The 10,707-nt window shown below is 43.7% G+C and overlaps 1 protein-coding gene across 7 annotated transcripts in view; it reads right to left on the reverse strand.

The window, feature by feature from the left end:
- The window catches only part of CEP126 (centrosomal protein 126), a 102,640-nt gene extending 95,960 nt beyond the window's left edge, over nucleotides 1–6,680 (reverse strand). For 4 of the 7 annotated variants that reach the window (XM_053900589.1, XM_053900587.1, XM_053900588.1 and 1 more), the window contains exons 1-2: nucleotides 6,270–6,678; nucleotides 3,346–3,465 (exon numbers count right to left, since the gene is read on the reverse strand). In XM_053900589.1, coding sequence (XP_053756564.1) covers nucleotides 3,346–3,465; nucleotides 6,270–6,397 — 248 coding nt within the window. In that variant the 5' untranslated portion in view covers nucleotides 6,398–6,678. Of the gene's footprint in view, nucleotides 1–3,345; nucleotides 3,466–6,269 lie in introns of all 7 variants that reach the window. The other 3 variants (XM_053900591.1, XM_053900595.1, XM_053900590.1) reach the window with 3 other exon arrangements.
- Nucleotides 6,681–10,707: the final 4,027 nt, after the last annotated feature.

Consider the following 10,707-nt stretch of genomic DNA (forward strand, 5'->3'; position numbering starts at 1 on the left):
CTTTGCCCCTCGCTTGCTTGCTCCCCCCCACAATAAATAATTAAAAAAAAAAAAGAAGATGCAAACAAACAGAAAGATGTTCTGTGCTCATGGATTGGGAGAATTAATATTGTTAGACTGTCCATACCACACAAGGCAATCTAAAGATTCAATGCAATCCCTGTCAAAATACCAATGGCATATTTTATAAAACCAGAATAATTCTACAATTTATATGGAGCCACAAAAGATCTCAGAGAGCCAAAACAATCTTGAGAAAGAACAGAGCTGGAGGTATCACACTTCTTGATCTCAAACTATGCTGCAAACCTAGACTAATCAAAACAGTATGATATTGGTATAAAAATAAACACACAGATCCATGGAACCAAAGTCAGCAAATGACAAATTTCATATGATTTCACTCATATGTTTAGGAAACACAATAGAAGAAGATAGGAGAATGGGAAGGAAAAATAAGATAAAAACAAGAGGGAGGCAAACCATAAGAGACTTAAATACAGAGAACAAACTGACGGTTGCTGGAGGGGAGGTGGATGGGGGGATGGGCTAAATGGGTGATGGGCATTAAGAAGGGCACTTGTTGGGATGAGCGCTGGGTGTCATATGTAAGTGATGAATCACTGGGTTCTACTCCTGAATCAATACTACACTGTATGTTAACTAACTTGGAGTTTAACAAACAAATTTAAAAAAAATACAAACCAAACAAAATTAAAACAAACTTAAAGAAAACCACAACTATCTGAGGCTCCTTTTGGACTCTTCTTAACATCTGTTTCAATTTCTTACCCTTATGAAGTCACATTAAATCAGATCGTCATTTCTAAAGTTTAATAATAGAATAAACAAAATTTTTTTTCTTCTGATATAATGTTTAATCATTTGTACTCAACCAGTTATGCTTGTTCAGTAAATAGATGCCTTTTTAGTTATAGATAAAAGATAGTTCCAAAATTGAAATTTTTAAAAATGTAGGAAATAGTTAATTTCTGTGTGTGTGTGTGTGTGTGTGTGTGTGTGTGTGTGTGTGTATCTTAAGATTACTTGGTCTACATAGTAGCATAAGAGAAAACTATGTGAGGATGTGCTCCAGCAAACTGTTATAAAACAAAACAAAAGGGATGCTATGGGAAATAAGAAACTGTGTCTCCAAATCCCAAGAGCAAAAAGGGGAAGTCCCAGAATGCCATAAGGAAGGCCTTATGCATTAGGCCTACAGATAGCCAGTACATATGGGGACAGTATCTACAGAAGGTAGGAGGTCTTGGAGTAAAAGAAAGGGGACTCCGTTCTACAGATACTGAATAAAAGAATGGAAAACTTGAGAATGTGATAAAAACATTTAAGAAAAATACTGGCAGATAGAAAAGGAAAGCAGTAGTAAATAACAAGAAAATTAAATGTGTGTGATTTTAAGCAATGAATGGGAATAAATAAAGAAAAATTGATGCTACGGACACTTTCTTTGAATACTACTGGGAACACAGCACTGACAATGTCAAAGTATAACTTACCTAAGAGTGGAAGGAGAACAGCTCTGCTTGTAGGAAAAAATGGTTTTTAGACAGAAACTGTGACCATGATGGGAGCAGACAGCATAAACTTACATGAAGTAAAACATAAATAGATAACAGCAAGGCCCAAAAGGCCATTATAATAGACACATTTTGAAATTCAGGAGTGCACAAATAACTTGGCCCCCTTTATAAAAAATGAAATGATTTGGGGCACCTGGGTGGCTCAGTCGTTTAAGTGTCCAACTTTGGCTCAGGTCATGATCTCACAGTTCGTGTGCTGACAGCTCAGAGCCTAGAGCCTGTTTCAGATTCTGTGTCTCCCTCTCTCTGCCCCTCCCCTGTTCATGCTCTGTCTGTCTCAAAAATGAATAAACATTAAAAAAAATAACAAAATTTTTAAAAATTTTAAAAAATGAAATGATTAGTGTTTAAAAGGAAATTTTTACATGTCTTTACACAGCACTGTAAGGTAACAAAAATAAAGCATAATTAAATTATATTGGAAAATGTCCTCTTAGAATTTTAAACCAAAATTTCTCTTCTTTCTACATCAGAACTGTTTTTTTGATGAGAAAAGTATTTGATGAGAGAAAACAGGAAGTCACTTTGTGCTATTTTACAAAGCAACTCAATTATTAGAAAACACACAATTGACAGATATTATTAATCAACAAACTAAATAAGGAAGAAGCAGTACTGGTCAGACACTGTGATACGTATTTTTCCACATGTTTTCAACTGTTCCTCTCCTAACATTACCTTTTTGCTCTACATAACAATCCCTTGAGTTACATGTTATTGATTCCACTCATAAAAACAAGAAACTGAGGCTGAGAGATTAAATACCTTGCTCTAATTCATGGAACGAGGATTTAAACCTAGATATTTGATCTAGCCCATGACTGTTTCAACATATGACTATTCATCTTTATTGGACACCTGGCATGTGCCTTTTATAGGTCCCCAGAGCCAAAAGGTAGGGGAACCACAGTAAGACAAATATACAAAACAAAACTTCATTAAATAACTTTATACCAGATAATGAAAGAGTTAATCTAAAGAGAAATACCATGCCAGAAAAAAATTACAGGTAAACAATTTTGTATTCCCCAAATGGGATTTGCAACACATGCCCAATGATGCAGTTGATAAACGCTAGGGATTTGCTGCTACTGACGTATTGTGGAAATATAGACAAGGTAGCAAAAACATTATTACCAATCTGTCTGAAAAACCAAAATCTAGTAATTCAAAGAAACCTTGAAAAATGTGAAGCAGTGACTGGATGGTTTACACTTTGACTTTATTAGGCTTCTAGTTTACACTAAAAAACTGCATTTTTTTTTTAAGGAAGTCATTTATAATATTCTTTGTATCATATTTCCACAATTATTTATATTTTCCCCCATTTTTCTGATTGGATGAATGAAGACAGCCATATAAAAAATTATATAGAAGTGAATAACAAAATCAAGTTACATTCCATTAGAGACTAAGGCTCTAATTGGTCATCTTTTAATTTGTCATGAAATGATACGGAAGACAAAGAGAACAGTACATTTTGCAGTCATATGACACTGTTATAGGAAGTTCTATGACAAGAAAAGACTGCTATGGTCACAGTCAGTGGAATTAGACAACATACCAACATCTTTGTGCTTTAGGCAAAAAAACGGTAAGAAAATTTATGAAGGGACAAAAATCTTGATCAGTGTTTTACAGACAATGTCACGACTTCAGTTCATAAAATGCTACAAAGTAGAGAAACTATTAATTTATAATGACTTTGATTTTCTACAATTCTGAAGAAAATATGATTACTTACTTTTTTCTCCGGTTTGATTCCACAAAATATTTACGAGCTCGATTTCGACATATTTTTTGTTGCTGCAGTAATATCTGGCGCTCTTCTTCCAAATTTTTCTCTAGATGGATTTTCATATCTCTAATGATAGCACAAAGTTAAGGACAATGGCTCATGTCTTCAGTGGATGAGTGCCAGTGCTATCTGATAGATGTAATCACAGCCTCATATTAACGATGCAATGATTTTTTGCGGAACAATTAATATGTGTATACATTAGTGTTAGTATATGGCCAGCAAATGTTTTACGTAAAAAAGATTCCGAATTAGTATTAGAACTGAAGACACATCTCACTTTCCCTGGGGAAAAAACTGTACTTTTAGGTATTATGAATTCAGATAATGAGACTGCATAGCTTTACATTCATTACGAACCTCCACAAAACCAGCTAAATGCAAAGCTGGATTGGATTTCTCATTCTTTGTTGTTCTCTATAGCTCCCTGTCACATTTGCAATAAATTCTCTATCTCTAGACCCACTATATAAAGCATTTTATAATCCAGTCTGTTTGTTCAGCTTCAATTTTCAACGTTTCCCTGCATGAATCCTATGTGCAGACACATGAAGACACTGACGGAACAGACCGGGCGCTTCATACCATTACCACCGCCCAGCACCTCCTTGGCTAACTCCCCACATCTGCCTGGGGCCACCACACACAGTTCCTCTCCTATTTTCTAGCCACTGGAGAACTTGACATCTTCCTGAGTACATGTTACAAATATCTGTCTCTACATTTCTAGAACTGCAATGCATGGCATGGTGCTTAGAATATAGTAATGGTTTAATAAAACCTCACTGAACCATTTCCTCAGAGAAAATTCTCCACAGACATACAGGACAAGATTATATGTATATATATATGTACATATATATATACATATACACACACATATATATATATATATATACATATACACACATATATATGTATATATATGTGTGTATATGTATATACACATATATATACGCATATATATATACATATATATTATAGTTTTTAGTGTTGTAGTGTAGTGTAGACAGCGTAGATATTAATCATGTACTATAGTGGAAGTATTTTCCCCAGTTCATTGTACGGACACAATTTCTCCTTACACTAAAGTTTTAAACTAATGAGTCATCTTTGAAGTAGCTTTTCTTTAAAATGTCTTTCCTTTCCAAAGGTAAACGTCCTATACCTTCAAACACATGAAAAAAACGGGAGATTCTATTTTCTGTCTGTATTCTTTTACAACTTTATGCTTCTATTTTATTAACTTAAGTTTATTTCAGAAGGTAGTACCCAGCGTGACACAAGGTAGAGATGGCGAATTTAGATTACTCTTTTCAGAGGTCTGAATACAGAGACTGAGAAGATACTAGAATAAAGTTAAAAGGGTTCTTAGGATCAAGGGGTTTGGCTCTTAGGTAATTTGAAGGACAGTCAAGACCTGAGTGTGTTCATAAAGCTGCAGGGAAAGAATGGCATCACCGGTTGAAGGTAAATTGTAAGAGCGGCGGGATAACTTACACTCCAGGGGTGCTGAGGGGAAGGAAAGCTATGCAAATAAGGGCACAGGCGAACAGACTCGCCTTCCACGTGACATCCCATCAGTGAGCCTGAACCAAGGTTGGGGGCAGGGGGTGGTGCTAGGGAGTGCGGGAATTTGCGGTGTGTGTGAGGAGGGACCTGAGGGCCTTCGTGGCGCGACCGTCTTAGGAAGCGGAAGGACCGTCTGCCGGGAGCTGGAGGCGTGGACCTGGCGCGGGCGTGAAGAGGACAACAGAGGCCCCTGTTCTTGTTCAGGTGAAGCTGGAAACTGGTAGTCTGTGCGGCGGCAGTCTGGATTGTTCTGTGATTCTTCTCTGACGGCATGTTTTTTACTCGAGGGAAGGAACAGAGACGTCGGACTGTAGTAGCTAAGGGGTGGTTGAGGCCGAGGAACAGGGCTGCCGAGAACCACGGATGTTGGGGAGAGAGTGAGTGTGTGCAGGTAATCGAGAGTAGGGTATGAGACTGGGCGGGGAAGAAAGAGCCAGGCGGCTGCAGCAGTATTTCCAGCGCCGTAGGGGCGCCTGGGGGGCTCAGCTCAAGATCTCACAGCTCGTGAGTTCGAGCCCAGCGTCGCGCGCTGCGCTGGCAGCTCAGAGCCTGGAACCTGCTTCAGATTCTGGGGCTGCCTCTCTGCCCCTCCCCCACTCATACTCTGTCTGTGTTTGTGTGTGTGTGTGTGTGTGAGAGAGAGAGAGAGAGAGAGACAGACAGACAGACAGACAGACAGAGACAGACCGACCGACCCGGACGTTGGACCAACTGGAACAGGAGACACGCCGTTCCCCGCTCGCTTGCGGACGGTCCCCACCGCCGCCAACGCGCCCTTCGCGGACACAGGGGCTAATTCTGACTGTGCTGCCGTGCTCCGCAGGAGTCAAATCGGCCCACGGATTCGGACAACAAAACGCTCACAATTTTCGACCGAAGGTGGGCTGCACCGAGTCCCGGGGAAGAGAGGCCACGTCCCGGCTCCGCGCCTCCGTCCGCGGGGCCCCGCACAGCTTCCTCCGGCGGGCTGAGCCGGTCGGAGCCGGGTGGGGTCGGAGCCGGGTGGGGGCGTCCCGCGCGCAGCTTCATTCGCGGGGCCGCGGACCCGCCGCCCCGCCGCCGTCACCCCAGCCGCCCATCTCCGTCACCTCCACGCACGGCCGTCACCCCCGCCGCCCCACCGCCGTCACCCCAGCCGCCCATCCCCATCACCTCCACGCACCGCCGTCACCCCAGCCGCCCATCCCCGTCACCTCCACGCACCGCCGTCACCCTGCTCACCCTTGCCCGTCCCCTCCCGCGCGCACCCCAGTCACCTCCGCGCACCCGGCCCCCGCCGCCGCCTCCTGGAAGGATACAGGTCTGCGCCAGGCCGGCGGCACTCGCGGCCCGAGCGGGGGCAAAGGGGGTCTCCGTCGCGGGCGTCCGAACACTCGGTGCCGCGCGCCGCAACCGCGCTCCGGGCTCCAGGCCTCCAGGCCAGCATCCTTCACCTCAGCGCCGCCGTCCGGCCCGCCGCCGGCGCCTCCCTCATGGCAGCCCCGGCCCCGTCGTCCTCCTCGGCCCCCCTACCCCCCCCCCCCCCACTCCGTCTCTCAGGCCTCGCGTCACGGGCGCGGGAGGCTTGGCCGCGGCAGCCCCGGTTCCCGTGCAGCAGCGACGGTAGCTGTGGCGGCGGCGACCTTGCCGGGCACCGGCAGACGGGGCGGCAGCAGCCCAGCCGACGCCGCCGCCATCTTGGCAACCAACGGACGCCGCGTCCTTGGCGACCGAAACCACGGCGCGCCGGGCAGCCAATAGGCGCCGGGGGGCGGGGCTCCGGCCTCTCCCAGAGCCGAGTCTGCGCAGCAGCCCCTCGCTGCGCGGTGCCTGAGCGCCGGGTTCAGTCTTACCCCCGCCTTCGCGGGGCGTGGTCGCGGGAGTGCTGACAGCGGGGTGGGGTTTGCCGTGCGGCTCTTTCCCGGCGGCGTGGCCGGGGTTGTGTTGCAACCGCCGACTCCGGTGGGGTTCCAGCTGGGAGTCTTCTGGGAGTCAGCATCCCTGACAAGGTTTGCTGACGTGGAAATTTCCTTGCCCCGAATCCCCGCGCCGCTCCGGGATGCTCGGCCAGTCCCTCCGCAGTCTCTTTCTTGTCTGCCAGCTCCCCGCTGGAAAGGTCTGCCTTTCAGAGGCTCCGGACGCTGCCTGTCTCGCTGCCAGACGCTGGGAGCCGACCACCCCAGTGTGGCCTGGACACAGATCCCCGGGAGGATGTGCCTACGGTGGTCACCACGCTGACATTGCTGCAGGGGGCGTGGAGAACAGAATGGAGTTCAGGGCCATTAATGTAATGGCTTTGCTAGTGAAGTTTTGAAAAAAGGCTGCAACTTTTTGTTGGAGCTCATTAGAAAAGTACATATAAATGCTGTTTCAGCCAGGGTTCTTTTTTTTTTTTCCCTCCGGTGGAAAAACTCCCAGACTGGAAGCAGAATGTACAAACCAAATAAAAATCATCCACCATTAAAATGCCTCTGCCTTTGTGAATCAGTTTGTTCATTTTTGGAGTTCAAATATAAACTTTTCCAGTTGAAACTAAAACAGTTTTTGCCAAGCTGGATGCAGTGAGTCAAATTGAAATGTCATCTGGTGACTGAGATTTTAAAGTGCCACAACATATCCAGCTTTGACTTAAAACACAGAACACATAAGCTCCCTTCAGGACCATGCCTAGAGGACAGAATGTATAATGTTGACAAAGAGAGGCTAACTGTGCATACATGGATCATTAGCTATCTTGGCAAGTTTTAGACCAGCCTAGCCAGGGCGCTGACCTATCACCACAAGTCTGTCTCTCTAGGGCCTACTTGAAAGAGAGGAAGAAAAGCGGGCAGGGCACACACAGTGCAAACAACAGAAGATTGTGGTTGCTGTTGTGGGACTAAGTACTCTTGTGGAGTATTTAGGCATGCTTAGACTTCTCGGAAGTCTAACTTTTGTTATTAGTCTGGCACTTTTGTGCTTTGTTGCATGGTTTATTAGCATTAAGAAGCAAGGCTTGGTTTCTCAATTGCCTGGAAATGCTTGTTTATATAATCATTCTTTGTTCAAATGTTGCTTTACAATGATGACCAAGAAGAAAAGAAAATTTAAACAGCGTTGTTAGTTGTTTTTTTTGTTTTTTTTTTTTTTGTTTTTTAAGAGAGAGAGAGAGAGAGGCAGGTACAAGCAGGGGAGAGTCAGAGAGGGGAGACACAGAATCTGAATCAGGCTTCAGGCTCAGAACTGTTAGCACATAGCCCGTCACCGGGCTCCTGAACCGTGAGATCATGACCTGAGCTGAAGTAGGACACTTAACTGACTGGGCTACCCAGGCGCCCTAGTTATTTTTGTTTTTTTTTAATCATAGGATTTTTTTTAACCTTTAAATTATTTCTTCAAAATATTAGGTTTCTGTGTTTATTTGACTTTTATACTCCTAGATTCTAAAGAAAGAGCCTTTATGATTAGATATTTGGATAATAGAAAGATAATTTGAGGCATTTATCAACTTTATCTCTTGGCAGAAAGTCAAGTATGATTCAAGCAATAAAAAAGAATATTACACTAAAATCTCTATATTTTGTCAGAAGACATCTGAATTGAATATAATGCTTAATTCTTTTGCACTTTAAAACCATGATATATTCTATATAATAATATACTTCATTCTTTTATTAAGGAAATATACATTGAACACTTACTATGTGCCAAGCACATTCTAGGTGCTGGGAATACAGTGGTGAACAAAACTTCAAAGTCCCTATGCTCATGAAGCTTGTATTTATTTTTCTTCCCCTCCCCCCACCAAATATATTAGGGAGTGAAAAGCACTATAAGCAGAGATGGAGTAGTGTAGGGGACAGAGACTGACCCAGCTGTATTTTGGGTAGGGTGCTCAGGGAAAGCCTCAGAAGAAGGGAAACTAGGGCAGCGGTCTGAACGAAGAACGGAGGTTACCATTCAGATGTCTGGATGAAGAATGTCAGAGGCAGAGGGTGCTGTAGATACAGAAAGCTCTGCGAGAAGACCTATATTTGACATATTTGTAGACCAGAGAGAAGACACTGTGTCTAGAAGAGGGTGAGGCAGGGGAAGTGCGCGAGGACATGAAATTGTAGAAATGCCTTGTGGATGTACTTCAGCCTTACAAGGGATTTAGACAGTATTCAAGGAATCAGTATAATATCCAACTTCAAATGAAGAGGGACCCATTGGAGAGTTTTGAGTATGAGAAAAATATGATGTAAGTCACTCTTTAGAAAGGATAACTCTAGGGGCACCTAGGTGGCTAAGTCAGTTGAGCTCCATACTCTTGATTTTGGCTCAGGTCATGAACCCAGGGTTGTGTGATCAAGCCCCATGTCCGGCTCCGAGATGAGCATGGAGCCTGCTTGGGATTCTCTCTCTCTCCCTCTGCCTCTTTCTCCACTCACTCATGCTCTCTCTTTCTCAAATTTAAAAGAGAGAGAGAGAGAGAAATATATCACTCTAGTTGCTATAGGGAAACCTAGACTCTAGTTGATAAGGCTAGAAATGAGGAGGTTAGTTTGAATGTCATTACAGTAGGTCAGGGGAGAGATTAGATGGTGGTGATTGAAGTGGTAAAAAGTGTTCATAATTTTAATGTTTTTATTTATTTTTATTTTTTTGACACAGAGAGACAGAACATGAGCAGGGGAGGGACAGAGAGAGAGGGAGACACAGAATTGGAAGCAGGCTCAAGGCTCTGAGCTGTCAGCACAGAGCCCAATGCGGGGCTCGGGCTCACAGACCACGAGATCATGACCTGAGCCGAAGTCAGACGCTCAACGGACTGAGCCACCCAGGCGCCCCAAAAAGTGTTCAGAATTTTCAACCTTGACCCGATAAGATGTTTTGATGAATGGTTGTGGCAAGTGAGTGAAATGGTTGTGAGTGAAAAAAAAGTCAAATGTGACTCTGTGATTTGGGCCTGAACCAAGTGGATGAAAGGTATTGCCAGTTACTAAGATGGGGAGGAGCAAGTTGAAGGGGGAGGAATAAGACTTGGGCTTCAGACATGAGCTGATTAGGACACGTCTAGTAGACACCCCACTTCATTCACACGTCTCATAAGTTGTTAATGATGTTCTATCTACGAAAGAAACCAATAATAATGCCTTTATGGTTGCAAAGCATGTTCACATAGCTTATCTAATTTGAATACCATAAAAACCTTGTGAATTATGCAAAGCAGCCTGAGATGGACAATCTTCGAGCTTCCACTTTCATCTTGACTGAGGCTATTTTTTGCATCTTCTGCTGAAGTATTTTCTTGCTCTGGTAAGAATTTCCTGGATTTGTCTCTGGGAAAGGTGTGAAAGAACGAAGAATTTTAACATCTGGCTGATATAAAATTACTGAAGTTCTGCTATAGGTGTCACAATTTTGTAAGATTTCAACTAGAAATTTAGGATTAGAGGTAACTTCTCATCTACTCCTAATATAGATGATAAAGGTCATCAATATTGTCAGCAATGTTAGAACTGCAATATAGATCAAGTCAAATAATAGTAATAATAGTAATACCTAACATTTGGATGTTTGTTTTTGTCATGCATTGTGGTAAGTGCTTATGTATAAAAATCATCGAATCCACACAGTCGTCCTCATTCTACAAAGGAAGTAATCAAACTATAGTGATATTAGGTCCCAGAGCAAAGGAGTGGTGCAGTCAAGGTTCAAACCCAGGCAGATTGGTCCCAGAGCCGGCTTGCCCAAACTCCTCAGGAGAGTAGGAGGTAAGTGGTTGGGTTAAAC

Source organism: Panthera pardus, unplaced genomic scaffold (genome assembly GCF_024362965.1).
Source record: "Panthera pardus isolate Hobbes unplaced genomic scaffold, ASM2436296v1 HiC_scaffold_12, whole genome shotgun sequence".
Classification (NCBI taxonomy): domain Eukaryota; kingdom Metazoa; phylum Chordata; class Mammalia; order Carnivora; family Felidae; genus Panthera; species Panthera pardus.